General features: G+C 38.5%; 1 protein-coding gene across 1 annotated transcript in view; it reads right to left on the bottom strand.

Annotated features, from left to right (window-relative positions):
* LOC132865962 (receptor tyrosine-protein kinase erbB-4-like) overlaps positions 1-26,142 on the bottom strand; it is a 235,721-nt gene that overhangs the window by 15,707 nt on the left and 193,872 nt on the right. Inside the window, exons 11-19 of the mRNA XM_060898467.1 lie at positions 23,133-23,223; positions 20,330-20,529; positions 14,050-14,182; positions 13,641-13,734; positions 12,733-12,887; positions 12,513-12,557; positions 12,177-12,309; positions 1,016-1,138; positions 829-927 (exon numbers count right to left, since the gene is read on the bottom strand). Of these exons, the coding sequence (XP_060754450.1) occupies positions 829-927; positions 1,016-1,138; positions 12,177-12,309; positions 12,513-12,557; positions 12,733-12,887; positions 13,641-13,734; positions 14,050-14,182; positions 20,330-20,529; positions 23,133-23,223 (1,073 nt within the window). The remainder of the gene's footprint in view (positions 1-828; positions 928-1,015; positions 1,139-12,176; positions 12,310-12,512; positions 12,558-12,732; positions 12,888-13,640; positions 13,735-14,049; positions 14,183-20,329; positions 20,530-23,132; positions 23,224-26,142) is intronic.

Raw genomic sequence — 26,142 nt, forward strand, 5'->3', positions numbered from 1 at the left:
TTTGATCCACATATTGATGTCTCTAATGCCCTGTTTGCTGATCACCTGACTCTTTACCTGGCTACTGATTACTATTCTTTGATCAAGTTTTGGATTTGTCTTTCCTGTTTGCAATAAATGGTTTAATCTTCATTTACATCCATCTACCTTCTCTGAAGGTTTTAGATTCTGTGAAGAACACCCTTAGCATTTTGGACATAGTTAATCTCTGTAGTTAGCCTCCATGATTGAATGGTTAGCTATAAATTATGTGTGTGTGTTTTGACTAAAGCTTATGCAATGTTTGTATCCTAGTTAGCAGCATGTATCCTTGTTAAACATGACACTGATTTTATATGTACATTTTCTCAAACATGCTTATTCTGACATGGACTAATTTACTCAGAAGTATTAAATGAGCATTTCATCATTTTTAGCACCCTCTACTGCCTGCGATTTGGAACTGCAATGAAACACTGATGAAACAATTCGACAACACTCGCTGAGACTCATGAGTTCCATCTCAGGATGGGATGGAGCTAATTTTAAAACTTGAAAAAACTATAAATATAAATAAATACCTCCAGATATTGCAATATGTACTCTTAAATAGAAATGTATGCGCAAGTGTATGCCAAAACAAAACCAATATCTTTAAATTAATATTTAACACATTTTAAAATTTTAACTAATGTGCTTTTGTTAGCCAAGGCTGTTTTAATTTATGATTAAAGTAGAATTAAAACACTGATTAAAGATTGTGCTGTATAGTCTTCCCCAAATGTCAGCTCCAATAAAAATCTAAATCGCAAAAGAATTGAGAATTTGGGTTAAATATGATGAACTTACATCCATAAACTTTGCATTAGCTTTTGGTTCTGTAGTTTCACTGAGGATTTTTACAGCCACTGGGATTTTCACACTCTCACCTTCAGGTATCCAGATGCCCTGATCAAGAAAAATGCATTGAGGACTTTATGCAAGGCACATGAATATACACTAAATGCATATAAACACATGCACATAGAATATGTACCTTGGAGACAGTACCAAATGTTCCAGAGCCCAGGATTTTAACCCTCTTGAGTTCTGTTTCCTTCAGTAAGCGCAACTGAGCTTGATTCAATGCTGTTCCACTGGCTGTTAGAGGCTCCAGGAGCTGATCAACACACAAATCCCAGATCAGTTATTACAATAAAACCCACACACATCCATTATCTGTAGCCACTTATCCTCTACAGGGTCGCAGGCAAGCTGGAGCCTATCCCAGCTGACTATGGGCGAGAAGCGGGGTACACCCTGGACAAGTCACCAGGTCATTGCAGGGCTGAAACATAGAGATAAGCAACCATTCACACCTATGGTCAATTTAGAGCCACCAATTAGCCTAACCTGCATGTCTTTGGACTGTGGGGAAAACCGGCACACCCCAAGGAAACCCATGCAGACACGGGGAGAACATGCAAACTCCACACAGAAAGACCCTCATCGGCCATTGGGCTCAAACCCAGGACCTTCTTGCTGTGAGGCGACAGTGCTAACCACTACACCACCATGCCGCCATCTCACACACACACACAAACACACACACATTTTATATATATATATATATATATATATATATATATACAGAGTGTCTTGCAAAAGTATTCATCACCTGTCATGTTTGTCCAGATTTGTTGCATTACAAGATGGAATTAAAATGAATTTGGGGGGGAGCACCATTTGATTTAAGCAACATGCCTACCACTTTAAAGGTGCAAATCGTTATTTTATTATGACACAAACAATAATTAAGATGAAAAAAACAGAAATCTGGAGTGTGCATAGGTATTCACCTCCCAAAGTCAATACTTTGTAGAACCACTTTTTGCTGCAATTACAGCTGCAAGTCTCTTGGGGTATGTCTCTATTCACTTAGCACATCTAACCGCTGGGAATTTTGCCCATTCCTCAAGGCAAAACTGCTCCAACTCCTTCAAGTTAGATGGGTTATATTGGTGTATAGCAATCTTCAAGTTATGCCACAGATTCTCAATTGGACTGAGGTCTGGGCTTTGATTAGGTCATTCCAAGACATTTAAATTTTTCCCGTTAAACCACTCAAGTGTAGCTTTAACAGTCTGTTTAGGGTCATTGTCCTGCTCGAATGTGAACCTTCATCCCAGTCTCAAACCTCTGATCAACTCAAACAGGTTTTCCTCCAGAATTGCCCTGTATTTAGTATCATCTACAGTATCTTTCCTTCAGGCCTGAAAAGCTTTCCTGTCTCTGCAGATGAAAAATATCCCCACAGCATGATGCTGACACCACCATGTTTCACCATAGGAATGGTGTTCTCAGGGTGTTGGGTTTACACCACACGTGGCATTTTCCATGATGGCCAAAAAAGATCTATTTTAGTCTCATCTGACCAGAGAATCTTCCATGTGTTTGGGGAGTCTGCCACATGCTGTTGGGCAAACTCCAAACATGTTTTCTTGAGCAATGACTTTTTTTGGGCCACTCTTCCATAAAGCCCCGCTCTGTGGAGTGTACAGCTTAAAGTGGTCCAGACAGATACTCCCATCTCCGCTGTAGATCTTTGCAGCTCCTTCAGGGTTATCTTTAGTGTCTTTGTTGCATCTCTGATTAATGCCCTCTTTGCCCGGTCTGTGAGTTTTGGTGGGTGGCCTTCTCTTGTCAGGTTTGTAGTGGTGCCATGTTCTTTCCATTTTGCTATAATTGATTTAATGGTGCTCCGTAGGATATTCAAAGTTTGGAATATTTTTTATAACCCAACCCTGATCTACAGTGGTGCTTGAAAGTTTGTGAACCCTTTAGAATTTTCTATATTTCTGCATAATATGACCTAAAACATCATCAGGTTTTCACACAAGTCCTAAAAGTAGATAAAGAGAACCCAGTTAAACAAATGAGACAAAAATATTATGCTTGGTCATTTATTTATTGAGGAAAATGATCCAATATTACATATCTGTGAGTGGCAAAAGTATGTGAACCTTTGCTTTCAGTATCTGGTGTGACCCCCTTGTGCAGCAATAACTGCAACTAAACATTTCAGGTAACTGTTGCTCAGTCCTGCACACCGGCTTGGAGAAATTTTAGCCCATTCCTCTGTACAGAACACCTTCAACTCTGGGATGTTGGTGGGTTTCCTCAAATGAACTGCTCGCTTCACATCCTTCCACAACATTTCGATTGGATTAAGGTCAGGACTTTGACTTAGCCATTCCAAAACATTAACTTTATTCTTCTTTAACCATTCTTTGGTAGAACAACTTGTGTGCTTAGGGTCATTGTCTTGCTGCATGACCCACCTTCTCTTGAGATTCAGTTCATGGAGAGCTGTCCAAACATTTTCCTATAATTCAGAATTCATTGTTCCATCAATGATGGCAAGCCGTCCTGGCCCAGATGCAGCAAAAGCGGTCCAAACCATGATACTACCACCACCATGTTTCACAGATGGGATAAGGTTCTTATGCTGGAATGCAGTGTTTTCCTTTCTCCAAACATAATGCTTCTCATTTAAACCAAAAAGTTCTATTTTGGTCTCATCCATCCACAAAACATTTTTCCAATAGCCTTCTGGCTTGTCCACGTGATCTTTAGCAAACTGCAGACGAGCACCAATGTTCTTTTTGGAGAGCAGTGGCTTTCTCCTTGCAATCCTGCCATGCACACCATTGTTGTTCAGTGTTCTCCTGATGGTGGACTCATGCACATTAACATTAGCCAATGTGAGAGAGGCTTTCAGTTGCTTAGAAGTTACACTGTGGTCCTTTGTGACCTTGCCGACTATTACACGCCTTGCTCTTGGAGTGATCTTTTTTGGTCGACCACTCCTGGGGAGGGGAACAATGGTCTTGAATTTCCTCCATTTGTACACAATCTGTCTGACTGTGGATTGGTGGAGTCCAAACTCTTTAGAGATGGTTTTGTAACCTTTTCCAGCCTGATGAGCATCAACAGTGCTTTTTCTAAGGTCTTCAGAAATCTCCTTTGTTCGTGCCATGATACACTTCCACAAATGTGTGTTGTGAAGATCAGACTTTGATAGATCCCTGTTCTTTAAATAAAACAGGGTGCCCACTCACACCTGATTGTTATCCCATTGATTGAAAACACCTGACTCTAATTTCACCTTCAAATTCACTGCTAATCCTAGAGGTTCACATACTTTTGCCACTCACAGATATGTAATATTGGATCATTTTCCTCAATAAATAAATGACTAAGTATAATATTTTAGTTTCATTTGTTTAACTGGGTTCTCTTTATCTACTTTTAGGACTTGTGTAAAAATCTGATGATGTTTTAGGTCATATTTATGCAGAAATATAGAAAATTCTAAAAGGTTCACAAACTTTCAAGCACCACTGTATGTACACCAGCCTCGTCTAACTTGCAGAGGAGGAGGCGTTGCGGTTATTTATAATGATTATCTTGGTGTAAACAAAAACCTGGTTATAAATTTAATACATTTGAAGTTCTTCATACTAATATAATGTATGTCACCTTAAAAAAACAAGTTTACCCAGTTAATTCCATTACTTATTATTTACAGGCCCCCGGGGCAATATTCTGAGTTTCTTTCTAAATTTGCAGATTTTCTCAGACCTGGTTATTTCCTTAGACAAAACTTTTGTTGTTGGAGATTTTAATATTCACTTTGATAACCCAGAAGACCTTTTGAAAACTGTTTTTGTCCATTTAGATTCAGTAGGGGTTAATCAGAATGTCACAGAACCAACTCATAATGGCGGTCACACTCTCGAGCTAATACAGGTAGTCGTCGACTTACGACTGCGTTTGGTTACGACTGACCGGTCGTAAACCGATCTGGTCGTAAGTTGGCCTATGTTAAATGAACGTAAGTATATTGTGATGTGTAATGATATTGTAATCATCTGAAAGTCTTATTTTATCAACATTTTCTTATTTCATTACCTTGGCTTATTATTTGGTTTAAGTCAAACACTGCATACTACACTGCGTACAGTACAATTCGTTTAATATGTGCAAAACAAAAAATACGAAATACAGGTGTGAAAAATAGAAAACATTTTAGTTTATAACATACCAAAATACAAATGTAAAACATAGCAAAATACAAAATTTAGTGACCGCTGGCATCACTGGTGCTTGGCTGTGGGTCATCTATGTCATCATCAGCTGTTGCAGTGCTCGGGCTGGCAGGAGCATTTGCTCATTTCATAAACCAGGAACTGGGGCGGAAACTGTATGACGGAGTGTGCAAGAGACTGCGCGTGTGCCTGGAGCTGGGGTGGAAACTGTTGTACGCGGCGAGAAGCGCTGCCGGGAGCTGAGGCGGAAACTGTTGTATGCGGTGAGAGGTGCTGCCGGGAGCTGGGGCAGAAACTGTTGTACGCGGCGAGAGGCGCCGCCGGGAGCTGGGGCGGAAACTGTTGTATGCGGCGAGAGGCACTGCCGGGAGCTGGGGCAGAAACTGCCGTACACTCAGCTAGCTCAGCTGGGAAACACTTGCCAGTCATAACCAGACGGTCGTAAAGTCGATCGGTCATAAGTCGCATAGGTCGTAAGTCGACGACTACCTGTACTAACATTCAGGTTAAACATAGAAAATACAGTCACACTTCCACAGTCTGAAGTTATCTCAGATCATTATCTCATCTCATTCAAAATATGTCTGAGTAATAATATATGCACCTCACCACGCTACTGTATTAAACGTACGGTACATTCATGTCAACTACTGCACAGAGTTTTATAAATGATCTCCCAGAGTTATCAACTTTGATTGGGTAACTGTCAGCCCCCGCAGAACTTGATCAGGCAACTGAATGCTTAGAGCAGGGCAGGAATTTCACGAGGGCCATGGCCCTCGTGCCCTCTCAATTTGGCCTTGTGCCCTTGGAAAAAAATATCTTCCGTAAGGCCACAGTGGCCTTGATGCCCTGCGGTTTTGTAGTCTGCCTCGTGACTGCCAGTAGGCTTTAACATCACCTGCGTCTATTGAGAAAAAAATACTCCTTTTGATGACATTCTGGATTCTTATTGGGCAACTCATCAGTGGTGGATCGGACTCGAGCCTGGCATGAACCGCTCCGACGTGCTATAATGACACCGATCTATCACCAGCCAACCAGGAGACTTAATCAAACACATCCCCCACCCACTTGTGTCCGCATCTGAGACGTTGAATTTTCACTGAAGGAGGGAAGAAGTTGACTGAGGTAAGACTGTGTGATAAATTAACGAATGAATAAGATAGGAAGTTCAACATATAGGGCTTAAGTTTGTTACCGTTAAATAAGCATTGCTTGTACAGTAACGTTATGTCGTTACAACATTGACCCACTTTTAACATGCCGAGTACCGACTGTAGCCGGTAACAAAAATGCTAATTAGCTTGCTGTCAAAAGTGCAAAGACCTTAAATTGCTCTGCATAAATTAGAAAATGGCGCAACTTCCTCTGTAGCCGTCAACGGACAAGCACAGACTTGTCTTGAGTTTTGAGCCAATCACAGCAGGGCAGCACTGTGGCCTGAGGTAAAACATGATAGTTTAAGTTTGTTTAAATTACAAAAATGAGTACACCCAATGACTGTCTCATATACTCTTCATATACTCATACTGTTTAAGTAATGCAATAAAAAAAATTTTAAAAGTGGTATTTACTCAAACTGCTTGCATAGAATGAACTTTGGGGTTAACAGTGTAATAGTGTTGCAGTGTTCTGCAAATTTGCAATTTAATATTTCAGATCTTGAGACATGAAAGTGCTATTTTAAAAAATAAAAGGTCAGAAATGTTTTCTTTGTCGCCTATTTAGTTCATTTTATTTCCTCAATAATTTTCCTTGATTGAGAAATCGGTCTGGGCTCTTATGGGTTAATCAGTAGCCTGCATGCTAGTATATGTTCCATTTACAGTCAAACATTTTGATGTACTCCAGGCTCAATTTTGATTAATCAAAAATCTGCATAGTAGTACAGTCTGAAGATGCTCTTGCACATTCGGTGTCAATTGAACAAAAATTATGGGAGGATATAGGATATAGGTTTAATAAGTTTTAAAATTTTTGAAGTGAGTGATGGATTGATAAGTTTAGATGTGTTCAATATTTTCTTATCTTCAGACATAATAGTGTAGGAGATGTTTCTTTACCTGCTTGATAGTTTTGACTGAGACTCCAATCTTCCTCAAGAGTCATTAGTCCTTAAATTAAATTCATTATAGACGTGAACTTAAAATCATTGTTTTATTTTATGGCCTTGGTGCCCTGGCTTTTGGCCTTCGTGCCCTCAAAAAATTGACAGCACAAAAGGCAAAGTGGCCTTGCCCCTAAAATGATGAAATTCCAGGCCTGGCTTAGAGTCAATGTTCCGCTATACTTTAGATAATGTAGCTCCTCTTAAAAGGAAAATGATCAGAGAGAAAAAATTATCACCCTGGTATAATGAATGCAATCACACTTTAAAACAGACCACTCAAAAATTGGAATGTAAATGACGTCAAACAAAATTGGTAGCATTCAAATTAGCTTGGAAGGAGAGCTTCCTGAAGTATAGAAAAGCTCTTAGTGCTCAATCAACATATCTCCCCTCCCTAATAGAAGATAACAAAATTAATCCTAGATTCCTATTTAATCTCATCTCATCTCATTATCTCTAGCCACTTTATCCTGTTCTACAGGGTCGCAGGCAAGCTGGAGCCTATCCCAGCTGACTACGGGCGAAAGGCGGGGTACACCCTGGACAAGTCGCCAGGTCATCACAGGGCTGACACATAGACACAGACAACCATTCACACTCACATTCACACCTACGGTCAATTTAGAGTCACCAGTTAACCTAACCTGTATGTCTTTGGACTGTGGGGGAAACTGGAGCACCCGGACGAAACCCACGCGGACACGGGGAGAACATGCAAAATCCACACAGAAAGGCCCTCGCTGGCCACGGGGCTCGAACCCGGACCTTCTTGCTGTGAGGTGAGAGTGCTAATCACTACACCACCGTGCCGCCCAAAATTGAAAATATGTGACCCCTCACCGAATCCAGGGACACATGTCGGCCGAAACGAATCCGAGATAATCGCAAAAGAAGCATATTTTTTTTAAATTTGTGATTTTTGTTTTTTTCCATCATGTGCAAGTTGAGATCTTGAAGAATGCAATCAGTATTTCAGATAATAGATTGTTTTGTTGGAAAAGCATACATTTTTTGTGGCAAATTGTCTCGTTTTTGTCAGGACTGTAGCCTGCTGGGGTGTGTGGGTAAATTAGCATATGGGCCATTCACATGATGATTTAAGTCTTTTGTTTTGTTTTTTCGTGAATCAGCTGTATGATACGAGCTGAGTGCATGGCTACTTAGCTGCATACAGGCGTGTAATTTCACTATGGAATGAGCAAGTTAAACAGAGCGCAGAGGAGCTGAAACACCGCGAAGCAAACAGACACACGGTATTTACATCGGAGATAACCATTTCTAGCAAAAAAACCCCGCAACCTCATTTTCCAGATTGAATGGAATACTTGAATGATCGGATGATACACGGACCGTTCTAGGATTACATTCCATCGGAGGCATTGGTGTGTGCAAGGCGCCGTTTCTCTTTCTGATGGGGTAAGTTTATTAATCTAAGGCTGTGTGGTTATTTTTGCATGTAACAGAGAGTGTTGTGGTTTGGTTAAGCCTAGGTCACAACCGGACGTATGATTTTTTGGCCGTGTGATTTTTGGTGTTTCCCAAATCGCTGCGTTTTTTTGTTGTTGTTGTTCATGGAGAAAGACGCGCGTTGGCCGTAAGTTTGTCTTGCAACCTGAAAAAAACGTAAGCGCCCGTAGAGTTTGTTTGACATGACAAAGAACCTCTGCGGCCGGTCTGTGGCTCGAAAATCAGCACATCACACGCGCGCTCTCCGTGTGTTTCTTGCGTTTTTTGCGTGTAGACCGGCCGTAGGAGCACGTACCGTACGGCCGGTTGTGACCGAGGCTTTACATGAAACTAGTGTTGTGTTAGTTGTGTCATCATCGTGCTATCTTTCTTTCTTACGGTGTGAGTAATTTTTCAACCACAAAACGTTAAAGTATACTTTAGGACTTATTTTTGTACTTCATAATTGTTTTGGGCATACTTTGCATGGAAGGAAAATTGACGTGGTGATCTTTGTTTACATGAAAGTAGTATTGTGCTAGCTTGTAGAGGGTAGGGCTTTCCTTAATATCATGCAAATGAGCACCATTATGTGCCCGCCCTACACCCAGAGTAGCTGAGATGGAAAACTTTGAGGGCGATTTTCTCCCTTTTCTGTTTTAAGAAGTATACACTTTCAAAAGGCCACACATTCTTCAAATATTGTCAGATCTCCACATGGAAGGCATCATTGGAAAGCTTAGAAACTGTACTTTCTGAATCTGTCAATAACTCAAAATGCCCCCGGGCAGACATGTGTCCCTGGATTCTGTGATCTGCCACATATACGACAAAAAGTTCAAACTACTAATTTAAGGTCAGACAACTTAAGTGACAATTTAAGTAACCCTGTAGTTAACAATATAACTGTATTAGATCAGCAATTTGAATGTTTTACTCCCATTAGAGAAATCAAACTATTTTCATTAATCTCCGCATCAAAATCCTCAACTTTTGTACTAGATCCCTTACCTACACGTCTATTCAAACAGATAATACCTGAAGTAATTGAACCACTTCTAAAAATAATAAATTCTTCTCTTAGGATCGGCTATGTACCCAAATCCTTTAAACTAGCAGTTATCAAACCCCTGATTAAAAAACCTGAACTTGACCCTTGTCAGCTGTCCAATTGTAGGCCAATATCAAACCTCCCCTTTATCTCCAAGATCCTAGAAAAAGCTGTGGCACAGCAGTTATGCTCATATCTACATACTGTAGGAATAACATCCATGAAATGTATCAGTCAGGATTTAGACCTCATCATAGCACAGAGACAGCTCTGGTTAAAGTAGTAAATGACCTACTGTTGGCATCTGATCAGGACTGTGTCTCGCTGCTTGTGTTGCTTGACCTTAGTGCAGCATTTGATACCATTGATCATTCCATTCTTTTGGATAGATGAGAAAATGTTGTGGGAGTTAAGGGAATGGCCCTCTCCTGGCTCAGCTCTTATTTCACTGATCACTATCAGTATGTTGATGTAAATGGTGATTTTCCTCGACATACTGAGGTAAAGTTTGGTGTTCCACAAGGTTCTGTCTTAGGCCCACTGCTTTTTTCTTTATATATGTTACCTCTGGGTGATAGTATTCGTAAGCATGGTATTAGTTTCCACTGTTATGCTGATGACACACAGTTGTATGTTTCTGCAAAACCAGATGAGAGAGACCGGCTTAATAGAATTGAGGAATGTGTAAAGGACATTAGACACTGGATGCTACTAACTTCCTTCTACTTAACTCTGACAAGACAGAAGCACTTGTACTAGGTCCACGTGCAGCTAGAAGTAGGTTTTTTGATTACATGGTAACTCTGGATTGCCTTTCTTTTTCTTCACATGCAGCAGTAAAAGACCTTGGGGTGATTATTGACCCCAGTCTTTCATTTGAAACTCATATCGATAACATTACCTAGATATCTTTCTTTCATCTCAGAAATATTGCTAAAATAAGAAATTTAATGTCACTACATGATGCAGAAAAACTAGTTCGAGTCCTTACTAGAACTAGAAAATATGACCACATCACCCCTGTCATATCCACACTGCATTGGCTCCCAATCAAATTTCATATTGTTTATAAAATACTACTATTGACCTTTAAAGCACTGAATGGTCTCACACCACAGTACCTGAGCGAACTTCTGGTCTTTTATGACCCGCCACATCTACTTAGATCAAAAGGTGCAGGCTATCTGCTGGTACCTCGTATAGTGAAGGCTACATCAGAGGGCAGAGCCTTTTCTTACAAAGCCCCACAGTTATGGAACAGCCTTCCAAGTAGTGTTCGGGACTCAGACACAGTCTCAGCATTTAAGTCTAGGCTGAAAACATACCTGTTTAGTCAAGCCTTTTGTTAATAGTGTTTATGAGGGAAAGGTGTAGATCTGGAGGGTCCTCAGACATAGAGTGTTTTGGTAAACTGGGATGTATGGATGCTGTCAGTCCCCCACACACTTGCCCACTCGAGATTGTTGATGGTGTAGTGGCTGGCTGCTTTATGTCCTGGGGTGCCCTCATGTCTGTGTTACCATCTGGCTCTCCCCTTTTAGTTATTCTGTCATAGTTTTGCCAGAGTCCCTGCTTGCACTCAGCACAAAATGTATACTGTTCCTACTCATCAGGTGACATTGGGCATACCTAACAACCTGTGTCTCCCCCCCCCCCATTCTGTCTGTCCCTCTGAGTTGCATGTCAATCTTGAGACTGAGATGCTGACCTCTTCTGCTCCTCGGACCTGCCTGATTCATCCTGATGCCCTACATCTGGCCGGAGTCTCATCACATCGCTTCTGTGGAGGATGGCCTCATATGGACAGTTGAAAGTCACACTTGGAAGACACTTAAAGTAATGCTTTCATGGCTGAGGACGACAGCTGGCTTGCTAACTTTAGGACTGCAGTTGTCATGAACAGTTTTGCACTCAAGTTTCCATCAGTGAAGTGTTATAACATCAATGAAACAGACTTCATGTTAAAACTGTTTAAAATGTTATAATCATGTTATCTGTTATCACCCAAATGAGGATGGGTTCCCTTTTGATTCTGGTTCCTCTCGAGGTTTCTTCCTCATGTCGTCTGAGGGAGTTTTTCCTTGCCACTGTTGCCACAGGCTTGCTCATTGGGGATAGATTAGGGATAAAATTAGCTTATGTTTCAAGTCATTAAAATTCTGGAAAGCTGCTTTGTGACAATGTCTATTGTTAAAAGCCTTATAAAAATAAACTTGACTTTACTTGAATTGGTTGGACCAGTCCTTATTTAGGGGTTTCATACGAAATCCTTATGCACACTCCAGATTTCTGTTTTTCATCTTAATTATTGTTTGTGTCATGATAAAACAACAATTTTCACCTTTAAAGTGGTAGGCATGTTGTGTAAATCAAATGATGCTAACCCTACAAAAATCCATTTTAATTCCATCTTGTAATGTAATAAAACAGGACAAACACCAAGGGGGATGAATATTTTTGCAAGACACTGTATATATTCTGTATTTGCTCTTCTCACCTCAGTGTCCAGGAAGCGACGCAGAGCTCTTTTCTTCTTGATTTTCCTGCGTCTGATTAAAATGGCCAAACCGAGGGTAATGATGATGACCACAAACAGTACAACTATCATTCCAGCTACAATCAATGGAGTGCTGGGGAAAAAAAAAGAAAGAAACAGGTGTTGCAATGCTGGAAACCATGCAAAGTTATGGACATGGTTGGTCACATGGGAAAGCTCGGCGGGAAGCCCAGACTGACAGGAAGTAGAACTACATTTTTTCTGCTATTATCACGATGCAGTGAAACCATCGGTAACAAAAGAACGGTTCTAACAGTTCTAAGAGACATATTGCACCTGTCCAGAAATCCAATGCAGTCCTGGATGTGCGATCCAGTGCACCTGTGAGCAAAAGACAGCAACAAATCAAATCAGTCTGAATCAATCAATCAATCAATCAATCAATCAATCAATCAATCAATCAATCAATTAATTGATTAATTCTGTGCCACGAGTCAGTTTTTAAAATCTACCCATTAGATTTTGAATGTTTTAATAACAACAACATAACAATTACCCCTGGGTGCAGTTGGGGTGGCAGGGTCGGCACTCGTTGTTGGCTTCGGCATATTTGAAGATGAAGCTGTTGGCTCCTTGTAGGCCGTTAGGGCATTTCTCCACACAGTTAGGTCCATCTTTAAGATGAACACATTTCGTACAGTGATCTGGACCCTAAAGAGAGAAAGACAGAGAAACATAACAGGTTCATTCATGATAAACGTAACTATAAAGGGATAAAAAGTAATGTCATTGTTTTATATATATATATATATATATATATATATATATATATATATATATATATATATATTTTTTTTTTTTTTAAGAGCAAATCACTGTAGTACATAAGGAATAAAACACTTCTGGACACACAGTAATAGGAAAATAATCAACTTTGGAGTAACTCCGCTTTATCACACACCTCATCACCTGTAACAAGTGTTTTATTGCTTCCACGATTGACTCAAATTCTCAAACAACATTAAAAGAAGCACTTTCACGAATGATATTGAGTTCTCCAAGTCATCCTGCCACATTGTTGCTTAGTTTCCAGCAGCTCACATACTTTTAAAAGTTATTTATAAATGAGAAATCTTACACGGATAAATGGACAAGCATTAACTCATAGTGTGAGGGGGATTCAGGGTTGTTGTCTCATTTACCCTGAAAAAAAGACTATAATTATTTTCCAGGAATTATTCATGAGTCTGAAAAAGAAGAGTAAAATAGTTTCAGTGAAAAAATTTATTTCCAGAAGCGCTTGAGTTTTGAAGCTGTTGAATGAATCTGAAGATTTTTTTTAATTAAAAAAAGAAAGAAAACAGCAGTGCCTTGATCCCAGATTCCTTACGCAGCCAAACGATGCCTCATAAATAAGTAATATTCACATTTCAGCAGAGTTAGGAGAACTTGTTTTTTTCTTACCGGTCCGTGGCATGTCAGCGTTTTATCTCCCACTTTCTCGCACTGGCTGTCGCATTCCATGCACGTTGACCCGTTGATGAACTCCCGAACATCTCTGTCAGACAAATAAATCAGGCACAATTATAGAACGTTTTAGTTAGTGCAGTGCTCAGTGCTCAATGAGGTGAAGTGCTTACAAACCAACAGAGTCCTTTGTGCTAACATTCAAACTCCTGACCCTGGGCTGCTGGTTAAGCACCAGGACGCTTTCAAACATAAAATATACACATTTCAGGGACAAGCCAAGTCTAAGAACGAGCACCAACATGGAATTGATCATGCAGACTCCAGAGAAATGGACCTGGACTTGAAACTTTTAACCAGAACCGGGGGGGGGGGGGGTTTAAATGGGTTTAGTAAGCATACTGACCCGTGGTAGAGGTTGCAGGACTTCACACACATCTTCCCGCGATTGTAGTACCTACAGGACACACACTGGTCAGGACCGGGACCCCAACATCCTGCTTCTGAACACAGCTTGTCACACACGCGCTGCTCTGTAACTGTAAAACACACCACACACACGTATACAGTGGTCAGGACCCAGATCTCAACCCAACATATAATGCACTGATGCTCAGAAAATAAACAGGAAAAAGTTTTATGTCTAAGTTGATTTCTGCTATTATTATTTTTTTCTGCGATTAATTATATTAAAATGAGTACCTTAAAGGTTAATTTAATTTGAATTCAGTGCTGTCCATTTTGTTCCTTGAGCTTCCCAGGTCAGAGACAACATAATTACACTACAAGTGGCTTAAATAGACAAAGTACATATTACCCTGTCATCTCAGTATGAGCAAACTTCCTGTGATCCGTCTTACACACACACACACACACACACACACACACACACACACACACACACACACACACACACACACACACACAAAATGATCAATGCACTACTACACACTAATACAGACCGATACACACTGATACACTAATAAGACGGTGCCTAGCTCAATGCTGTTGCTGAAGTCAATAACTTCTTTATCCCACACTCGTCACTCTGACAGCTGACTGTGAGCTTCAGTCTCACTGGGTTTAGTTCTCATAACAGATTAAAGAGAAATGAATACTGATTTTTTAAAATCCATTATTGATTTGAGTTTAATTTACAAGAAACACCAAAAATGTCGCTCTCTGGAACACTGGCCCTGAGTTCAAGGACAAAACCAGCATTTTTCTTTTTTTAACATCTTTTTTCCACCTGTGCATGGGGGCCGTGGGGTCGATATAGAGAGGTTGAGGGTTAAGGACTTTGGTAGCTTGGCAATGGTGGGGCTTGAGGCACCACTGCCCCTAAAAACTCCAATAATGTCACTAATAAAGACAAATTTCACAATGAAATTAAATAATAACAATGTACAGTAATTACATAAATAACACTTCCAAAATAAATAAGTGAATAAATAAGCGTTCTTATGCTCTCTGGAGCATTTAAGGGCAATAAAAACATCCATCAGCTGATACGTTCTGTTATTGAGAAACATCTGAAATAATCCCAGTTAATTCCACTTACTATAAACACCCACATCCCTCCTCCAAAACAAACAAAAAAGACAAACAAATTAAAACAAACACCCACCAGTCTAGAGTTTAAGTGGTAAAGGTAAATAAATAAATAAAATAAATAAACCATTTAATCCTACTTACTATAAATAACGAAAACTTAAGACCCCACCCCCACTCCTCAAAAAAAGCAATAAGTAAACAAAACACTCGTCCAGAATTTAGGAGCAATGTAAACGAACAAACAAATAAACATAATAAATATATAAATAAATATCCTATATAACACACTTACTATAAATAATGAAAAACATTAGTAACAACCAAGAAAACAAACAAGAAACAAATTTAAAAAAATCATACTTTAGGAGCAATATAAACAAAACAATGAAATAATTTTTTTAAATTAAATTTTATCTCCCTTATTACTGTACAAATAATCAAAAAACAAACAAACACGAGTCTCTAGGTGGGATGATAAAAACAAACAAATATCCAATTTGATCTCACTCACTAAAAATAATGAAAAGATAACAAAAAGCCCCCCAAACAAACAAACAAAGTAGCAAAAACCCCAGTTAAAACAAAAAAAGATACAAACAATACAAAAACACATAATACATAAGTAAATAAACATTTAAATAATAAACATGCAAAAACAAACAAGCAAGCAAAAATGCAACGTAAAATAAAAGTAAAAGATACAAACAACAGCAGAAAAACAACACAAACAAGTAAATAAACATATGAATAAATATGAAAAACAAACAAATAAGAAATTATTCTATTTCATCCTACTTCCTGGAAATAACAAAACCGAGAAACTATCCTTATGTTCTCGAGAACATTATTACGGAGTTTATGCGTAAGATAATAAAAATCTTCAAAATCTTTTTTCAAAATTGTTGTGCATTATCAGTGTTGGTACAAATCAGGAACAAACCTGATGTCTCTTATAATAAATGTGAAAATTCTCCCATTGAATCTCATTTACTATCAATAATGAAGAGCAAATTTCCACAAGATAAAAAACACTCCCACCGCTAAAGCCCCAAAAAACAAAATGGCTGACAGTTACAGGCAGCATTGCAGAGGATGTAAAACAACTCATGTGTTTCTGATAATAACTGATCGAAATGATTCCATGGATTGATTCTGGTTATGAAACATGAACATATTTATCCAGGTGCTGGAGGATGCGGAGTCTATCCCAGACTCATCCCAAATGGACCTCCAGCCCATGACAAGAAACATTTCTTACTTCAGTCTTTTTGCTTCAGTACTTATTACTTGTTTTGTCGACTACAGTCAGAAGTTCCAACAGAGCCCCCTAGTGGAGCGATGTGTTATTGCAGTTAGGTGGTGTGAGGGTTTTTTTTTTTTTTTTCCTCTCATCTCTAACTTGGTCAGTTCATGAGATTGTTTATGTTAATGTTAGAGTAAGACACTTGCAGTCCTTCCAGATAAATGTTACGATTAAACTGGAAATGTATCATGATGTTATAAAAATGATAAAAAAGATATACTTAATTTGATTAAAAAAAGAAAGAAAACATTTTTCCAAGTTTAGCATGAACCAAGTAGAGAGTGCCATTTTGCTTGATTACTGGTGCTTTCTTAGTATCTTTTTGATATTAAGTGTAGAGCCAAAAAAAAAGAACAAAAGAAATAATAAAAAATGGTGGAGTAGTGAAACAGAAAGAATAAAATTCACATTAATTTAAAGGCAATCGGTGAAAAAAATGTGAAAATGAGCCATGTGTGTGTGTGTGTGTGGGGGGGGGGGGGGTGTTCATTATTATTATTATTATTATTATTATTATTATTATTATTATTTAGTCATGGTAGTATCACTGTTATGCTATACAGGGGCGCCGCTAATGGGGGGAAAGTTAGGACGATTCTAAGGGCCTGGCACTGACAGGGGGGCCTGTGAGGGATATTAATATTATTTTAATAGTATTGCCTTGTGTAAGTTTTTGAAATAAAATATTTCATTTCATCTGTTAAAATATGCAAATTATACATGGTTATGATTTGCTATCACATTTTCCTTGAATTATTTATGATATTGTCATTTCACCCCTCCTCCCTTTTTAGTAATGGTACAGTCTGATTGTGGGCGGGGACAGTGAACTGTGTAGCTCCGTGTGTGCACAGCGCCGCTATTAGCGCAGCTCACAGCAGCTGGCAGTTTCTCTCCGCGCGCAACAGAGGTGAACATTCTAGAAGTTGCTAAGCAGGAGCATGTGTGACGGTGGTGAGATAAATTATGAAGTCCGGATATCAAAAACGGAAGGAGAAGCAGCTGAAAGGGAGAAAAAGGGCCGACAACTGGTGACTCAGTTTTTCCCAGAGAAAGCTCGCCTATTATTCACTGACACTCGATGCCATTACAACATGCTAGCTAATGATAGACTAGCAGATTTCATTTTAACCGAGTTGGAATATCAAGACAACACTTTTCAATAAGCAGTGCAGTGTCATTTTATTTAAATACTTCACGTTTATTGCCATGGAACATCAGATGAATGTAATGTAGAAGTTCTGCACGGAACTAGCTAAACTTGTGCAGTAAACTAGCCTACTGGGCTAATACGTGAGGTAAAATATTAGGCTAGCCTACATGATACTGGGGCTAATAACTGGTTTCAAAACTATTGAGGTGCCCTCAACATCCACAGATTCAGCCTCAGGAATAGGACCCCAGCCCTCAACCCAAATCCTAGAAGAAGGAGGTGAGCAATACAATCCATGAATAAAGGATTTAGGGTTAAAAACTATTTGAATCGCTAGGCTACAGTAAGCAGCATTAGGCTATTAAGACTTGCATTAAAATGAAAAGACATTTCTTTTTTTATGAGCAACTATTCTTAGGTAACTTAGTATGGAGTTCATTCAGTCAAAATGTTCATGTGTTAAATCTCGCTGGGGTACACGCTGCAGGATCAAGTGAGGAAGTGTCAGCTTTTTTTGGCTTCATCAATTGTCTTTACAAATTTGTAAGTGCCAGTCCAGAACGATGGGCCATATACAAAGAAACTACCGGCTGCTCTCTCCACAGCTTGTCTGACACTCGCTGGAGTGCAAGAATTGATGCTGTTAAACCGGCAACAGTCTATTCAGTCTAATTTTGACAGTTCTGCATTTAAAATGTTCATATACCAAATACAGTGGTGCTTGAAAGTTTGTGAACCCTTTAGAATTTTCTATATTTCGGCATAAATATGATCTAAAACATCATCAGATTTTCACACAAGTCCTAAAAGTAGATAAAGAGAACCCAGTTAAACAAATGAGACAAAAATATTATACTTGGTCATTTATTTATTGAGGAAAATGATCCAATATTACATATCTGTGAGTGGCAAAAGTATGTGAACCTTTGCTTTCAGTATCTGGTGTGACCCCCTTGTGCAGCAATAACTGCAACTAAACGTTTCTGGTAACTGTTGATCAGTCCTGCACACCAGCTTGGAGGAATTTTAGCCCATTCCTCCGTACAGAACAGCTTCAACTCTGGGATATTGGTGGGTTTCCTCACATGAACTGCTAGCTTCAGGTCCTTCTACAACATTTTGATTGGATTAAGGTCAGGACTTTGACTTGGCCATTCCAAAACATTAACTTTATTCTTCTTTAACCATTCTTTGGTAGAATGACTTGTGTGCTTAGGGTTGCTGTCTTGCTGCATGACCCACCTTCACTTGAGATTCAGTTCATGGACAGATGTCCTGACATTTTCCTTTAGAATTCGCTGGTATAATTCAGAATTCATTGTTCCATCAATGATGGCAAGCCGTCCTGGCCCAGATGCAGCAATACAGGCCCAAACCATGATACTACCACCACCATGTTTCACAGATGGGATAAGGTTCTTATGCTGAAATGCAGTGTTTTCCTTTCTCCAAACATAATGCTTCTCATTTAAACCAAAAAGTTCTATTTTGGTCTCATCTGTCCACAAAACATCTTTCCAATAACCTTCTGGCTTGTCCACATGATCTTTAGCAAACTGCAGATGAGCAACAATGTTCTTTTTGGAGAGCAGTGGCTTTCTCCTTGCAACCCTGCCATGCACACCATTGTTGTTCAGTGTTCTCCTGATGGTGGACTCATGAACATTAACATTAGCCAATGTGAGAGAGGCCTTCAGTTGCTTAGAAGTTACCCTGGGGTCCTTTGTGACCTCGCCGACTATTACATGCCTTGCTCTTGGAGTGATCTTTGTTGGTCAACCACTCCTGGGGAGGGTAACAATGGTCTTGAATTTCCTCCATTTGTACACAACCTGTCTGACTGTGGATTGGTGGAGTCCAAACTCTTTAGAGATGGTTTTGTAACCTTTTCCAGCCTGACAACGCTTTTTCCAACAACGCTTTTTCTGAGGTCCTCAGAAATCTCCTTTGTCTGTGCCATGATACACTTCCACAAACATATGTTGTGAAGATCAGACTTTGATAGATCCCTGTTTTTTAAATAAAACAGGGTGCCCACTCACACCTGATTGTCATCCCATTGATTGAAAACACCTGACTCTAATTTCACCTTCAAATTAACTGCTAATCCTAGAGGTTCACATACTTTTGCCACTCACAGATATGTAATATTGGATCATTTTCCACAATAAATAAATGACCAAGTATAATATTTTTGTCTCATTTGTTTAACTGGGTTCTCTTGATCTACTTTTAGGACTTGTGTGAAAATCCAATGATGTTTTAGATCATATTTATGCAGAAATATAGAAAATTCTAAAGGGTTCACAAACTTTCAAGCACCACTGTAATTGTATCACCTAAACTTGCTCGGCAGCTGATCACGTGGATAGTAAAGTAGAAGTGCCAGCCAAAAACAGACTTCAAATTCAGTTGCTTGCGCTTGAAAATTTTACGGGGGGGCCCTAAATTGTAATCTTCCATAGGGCCCAAGATTTCTAGCGGCGCCCCTGATGCTATACATCAGTATTTATAAGATTTATATCTACACTATTCTATAGAAACCTGTGCAGCTTTAAACACAAGGATTTAAACACAAAGGAGCAACTCAGAGGTCCAAGCACCAGGGACCAAACCTAAAGGATGCCATTATCATCATTTCCGGTGGAAGTATAACTGAAGCTCAGCTCCACTCACTGCACTGTTGCATCTCCTTGTTGTTGTTCAGTAGCGCTCTCTGACTGCTGGAGCGAAAAAGCCTCGTCCAGTTCAGCGTGTGATAGAAACACAACTGACTGTTGTTGCTGATGTATACGTTCCCGGCGCTGATCTCCTGGAGAGACTGGAAGCTCAGGGATGTGATCCAGCGCTGCTTCAGGATCAGCAGAGATATTCCACTGTGGGAAAAAAAAAAGATGGATCAGATGGGAGTGAAACGTGTGTGAATTTTTAACACTGCTTCTCCTTTGGAAGGAAAATTCTGCTTTGGGGATTTTGCGTTCAGTTGAATTTTAATGCAAAGGTCCTTATTAAGAGAAATTTCTTGAAAGACATGAAATGCTACAGTATATATTTAGGAGCGCACTAGAATAAAGCTCGAATAAACACAAATTCTGCTAATTATCAATTCAGTTGTGTTTCTATATTGAAATGTTTATGACCAAAAATAATCACAGGAAAAAATGGAGAAGGTTTATTGGATCAGAAATGTCCGGAGAAACAGGCCGGAGAAACAGTACAACAAACAAACAAATAAATAATAATAATAATAATAATAATTATTATTATTATTATTATTATTATTGTTAAACTGCTTAAAAATAATGTGAAAATATGGGGAAAACAGCTTAATTATTATTATTATTATTATTATTATTATTATTATTATTAATCCATTATCTGTAGCCGCTTATCCTGTTCTACAGGGTCACAGGCAAGGTGGAGCCTATCCCAGCTGACTATGGGCAAGGGGTGGGGTACACCCTGGACAAGTCGCCAGGTTATTGCAGGGCTGACACAATAATAATAATAATAATAATAATAATTATTATTATTATTATTATTATTATTATTATTATTATTATTATTATTATCCATCCATTCATTGTCTGTAGCCGCTTATCCTGTTCTACAGGGTTGCAGGCAAGCTGGAGCCTATTCCCGCTGACTATGGGCGAGAGGCGGGGTACACCCTGGACAAGTCGCCAGGTCATCACAGGGCTGACTTATTATTATTATTATTATATTTACAATATAATTGATAATATTCTTAATAATAAAGGTATTGTTATTAATAATAATTATTAATAATAATATAATAATTATTATTGTTTCTAAATTGTGATTATTATTGTATTAATATTTTAGAAATGTGTAAAAAAAACTAGGAAAACAGCCATGAATAAATAAACAAAACCTTAATGCAAATCATCCATATTAGGCAATACCTTTATTTGGTGATCCTAATCATTGATTTGTATGAATCATTCATAATTATAGTCATTAATTCATATTACAATCATTGGTTATAACCATTCATTCATAATTATTCAAAACCAACAACCTTTATTTTTTGATACCTTCCAAGTTTAAATATAATCAAAAATTATTATTTAAAAAAGGCACAAACTTTCTTGAACCAGAAATGTTAGAAGAAAACATGCTCTACTACATACAGCTTTTAATAATGAGAATTGAGAAACTGGATTTAATTTCTCAGTCACAAATAATTTTTTTTAAAAATCAAGAAAAAAGAAAAGAAGAGTGAGACTTTCCCAGGATCAGAAATGCAATGTTCGGAGACAAGAACCCCCTCCCACCACCACCACGTTTATAGTGACTTAAATGTGACTATAAATGGATAAAAAGTATTTTTTGACAAATCGAAAGTTGTAAGCATGGGGAGACGGGTGTTATGTTTGACAGATAAACCACTCTGTGAAATGCTGCTGTAGTTAAATAATCAACTTTGTACTGGTAGTAGTAGAGTATCTCCTGTTCATCACATTGATTACTTTCCAAAAACAGCACGTTTTATTCCTTACATATCAAGATAGAAAAAAAGATTTAAAATCGGTATGGATCTGAAGCGAATCAATCATTTATAAATAATAGTAATTATGGTCATTTACACACAATTATAAACAAGGATTCAGAAATTTATGCAGAATAGAAACAAGTGGACAGGGAATATTGATGAGAACGGATTCAGTCCATATGGACACAGTATGACACGCTAATGACCTTTAATCACTCCGTCATTATTTGAGCCAATTTGAAAGGAGGGATCAGAGTGAGTTTGGAAAATAAATAGGGATCCAAGCACCAAAACTGGTCACTATATAGTGCATGATTACAAACACTATAGTTAAAACACACAGTGCTGATCCAGTGGCTTCTCTTTGTTCTAAACACTGATCCTGTTACCACCCTGACGTTATTTTTTTCCCAAAAAAAGCACATCTCAAAGTGTTTCCATTTCCTTATGTATGTGAGGTGTTTACGCTTTTATCCATTTATAGCTACATTTAACATTGTGGAACTCCCTCGAAACAAACTAGTTCCTGTTCTTTCTTTCTTTACAGCATCCCTCAGCAGTCATAAAGATTCGTTCCTTCACCTGCGTCTGTTTTTTCTCTGTCTTGAAGTTAATTTAAAAAAAATTAAAAAAAGATTTTTTAAATCGCACAGCATGTGATGTGACAAAACTGTTATAGTGCTGAGACTGAGGACTCCTTCAATAAAATCTTAAATCAATTAAAACAAATGTCTCCTTACAGAAAACTTCACTGTTTCAATGGTTCAAAATCTATTAGTGTCAGTTTCAACCCTGTGTAAGTGGTTACTATGGAAACATTCTGGATTGCAGGATCTGCCTTGTGAAATTTACAAAGCAGATGTTGATGTCTTTATGTCTTTTTTTTCATTTAAATCCCTTTGTGGGAAGGAGGAGGGGAGTGCAAACTTATGCACTCGTACAGTATGTACAGCGGTGTCTTACCTATAGAGCGTTCTTCCTCCGAGAGTAGCAAGGTTAGAAAAGACGCCGAAATCCGTCATGTTCTCTGGCCATGACTGGATATTCAAGTAGCCTGAAACAGGAAGATAAACATCAAATCAGTCAAAGTTGAGGGTTTTTTTCCCTGGTTTACTCTCATAGAAGTAACTTTGCAAATACTGAGCATGCTGAGGACCAGTTAATGTCAAATAAAGTTCATCTGGACAGAAGCAACACTGTGGAACACTGTGGGTGTCGCTGTGGCAGTGCTATAAATAAAGCAGAAATGCGTGCGCACCACCGTTCATGCAAAAATTTCTGACTGCTTTCATATCTTTTTGTCCGGCTTATCAGTTGTAGTATTGTTCAAGTGGAAATTATGCTAAAACCTGGCAAAATTGACTGCGATCTCTCTACAAAGATATATCAATATTTATTAATAAAAATATTATATATATATATATATATATATATATACACACATTAATCGCGATTAATGTCGCGACTGTCATAGTTAACTCATGATTAATCGCAATTTAATCGCACATTTTTGTCACATGAAAAACCATTGTAATTCTCTTATCAGCATAAAAAAGTGAATGGGCTTGCTTTGTACCAATGTTTTTTTTTTTTATTGTAAAGCATAACACATCTTGACACAGCCACTGCAAAGTGAAACCTAAGCCAAGCACCGGTGCTAGCAAAAGAACCATGAGTGAAGTGATCTACTGCTTGAGTTAGTCTACAACTCACAGTGATGGTAGGCTTGACATGCTTGATTATAATATAAAGTACACTATTATATTAACTTTAAGTTGTTCGTTGATAAATATTGCATTGAATCAGATCTTTACTGTTTCAGCTCACTTAACACATTTTGTACTTTTACACTTTCTGCCTGTTGATGCGTCGCGCTGTCCAATCAGAGGCGGCCAAATTTGCATATTACAGGAAGGATTTCTGGGATAGCATTGAGTTTACAGTTCAGAGGGATCTGGCTTCTTTAGACGCTGTCTTCTTAAAACTGAATAAATATTTAAAAAGAGCCAAATGAACCAGTCTTTTGAACGGCTCTTTTCAAAGAACGGATCACAAAGATGCGGACCCCATCAACTAGCGGATACTAGCGCGCCCTGCCCGCGCTGATTCTTGGGGGGGGGGGGGGGGGGCAGAGGACTCTGGCTGTGCGGGGCGTGGTAGCTGCTATCGGTTTTCTAAGCAAAGTCTCTGTTCCAAGTTCCTGGCAGTTTCAAAAGCTTATGAAAAACCTACATCATGTCGCAGAGCGTTAATCTCGCGATAAAAAAATTATCGCCGTTAAAATTGAGTCAAGTTAACGCATTAATAACGCGACATTTTTGACAGCACTAATATATATATATATATATATATATATATATATATTTTGTGTGTGTGTGTGTGTGTGTGTGTGTACAAAGTTTGGGAAAGGTGCTATTCATTTACATCAAGCAGCACAGCGTTTAATAGATTACGAATAAACACTCCGTGTCATCCTACTATCATAAAATAATCCATGATGCAGTTACTGTTACCACCTCATATTGGATTACTTTTCTATTAAATGGTTTATTCCTCATATCCTCATACACCACGGTAACATTCCAACAATTACAATTATATCTCAATTACAAGGAATAGCACGTTGTACTTATATGCTTCCATTTATAGTTACATGATGTTATGCAAAACAAGCTAACTCCTGTTATTATTTATGGTATTGCAGCTGTAAACAGTCATTCCCTCACCATCCTCTCTTTCGAAGTTAATAAGAAAAACATAAATGTTAAATGAACATTTCCTAATGGAAAATTTATACGTACTGTATCGATGATTGTACTTTTTTATTTGTTAATGAACAACACTTTTTTTTTTTTACTTCTACTTTGAGATGTGCTGTTACAGAAAAACCTGACCAATCAGAAATGAGAATTCTCTATAAGGCATATTAATTGTAAAGGTTTAGCCTTTAGCCTTGTTAAACTGAGCTATGAACATTGATAGAGGATGAGTTTTTAGTTTTATTCAGCGTGCCCAATAAAATTTGGGAATTTGCTTTAAAAGGAAAATGCAAATTAAGGCAAGTATGTACAATTTGTTTGTGTGAGCAAATTAAAGTCGCAAATACAGTCCATCCATTATCTGTAACCGCTTATCCTGTCCTACAGGGTCGCGGGCAAGCTGGAGCTGATCCCAGCTGACTATGGGCGAGAGGCAGGGTACACTCTGGACAAGTCACCAAATCATCACAGGGCCGACACATAGAGACAAACAACCATTCACACTCACGGTCAATTTACAGCCACCAATTAACCTAATCTGCATGTCTTTGGACTGTGGGGGAAACCGGAGCACCCAGAGGAAACTCACGCAGACACGGGGAGAACATGCAAACTCCACACAGAAAGGCCCCCGTCGGCTGCTGGGCTCGAACCCAGGACCTTCTTGCTGTGAGGCGACAGCACTAACCACTACACCACCGTGCCGCCCACAAATACAGTAAACTTCAATTTTTTAAAATTATTTATCTATTTTTTAACTTATTTATTTGTAAAGATTTATTTATTTTTGTTAATTTACATACTGGTGGTGAAGCTAATACAATAAAAAAATAAAATATTGGAATCCGGTTATTATTTTAGATATTTGATTTGCATATTTTTGTACTAATCTTAACTTCTTAAAAGTTGCTTTTTAACTGAAAGCAGGCCAAGAAACGACGGCGAACTTTTCTGTCAGGAATATCGATGCAATGTTTGCGACACCAGCTCCAAGTGTGTAAGCAAAATATATGGCTTCATAAACAATTTAGAAAAAGAGTACACAAGATACTCCAGTAAATTTGCAAAGAAGACACTTAGAGCTCTTTCAGTTTTATACGAGGATGCCTACGAAGACTTTTAATATCACTGGCTGTAATGTTTCAGCTTTAAAATGATCAATATCGCCGCCTATAAACCAAGGAGGGGAAAAAGGTTTCATTGCTCTTCCTTCC

Source organism: Neoarius graeffei, chromosome 18 (genome assembly GCF_027579695.1).
Source record: "Neoarius graeffei isolate fNeoGra1 chromosome 18, fNeoGra1.pri, whole genome shotgun sequence".
In the NCBI taxonomy this organism is placed as follows: domain Eukaryota; kingdom Metazoa; phylum Chordata; class Actinopteri; order Siluriformes; family Ariidae; genus Neoarius; species Neoarius graeffei.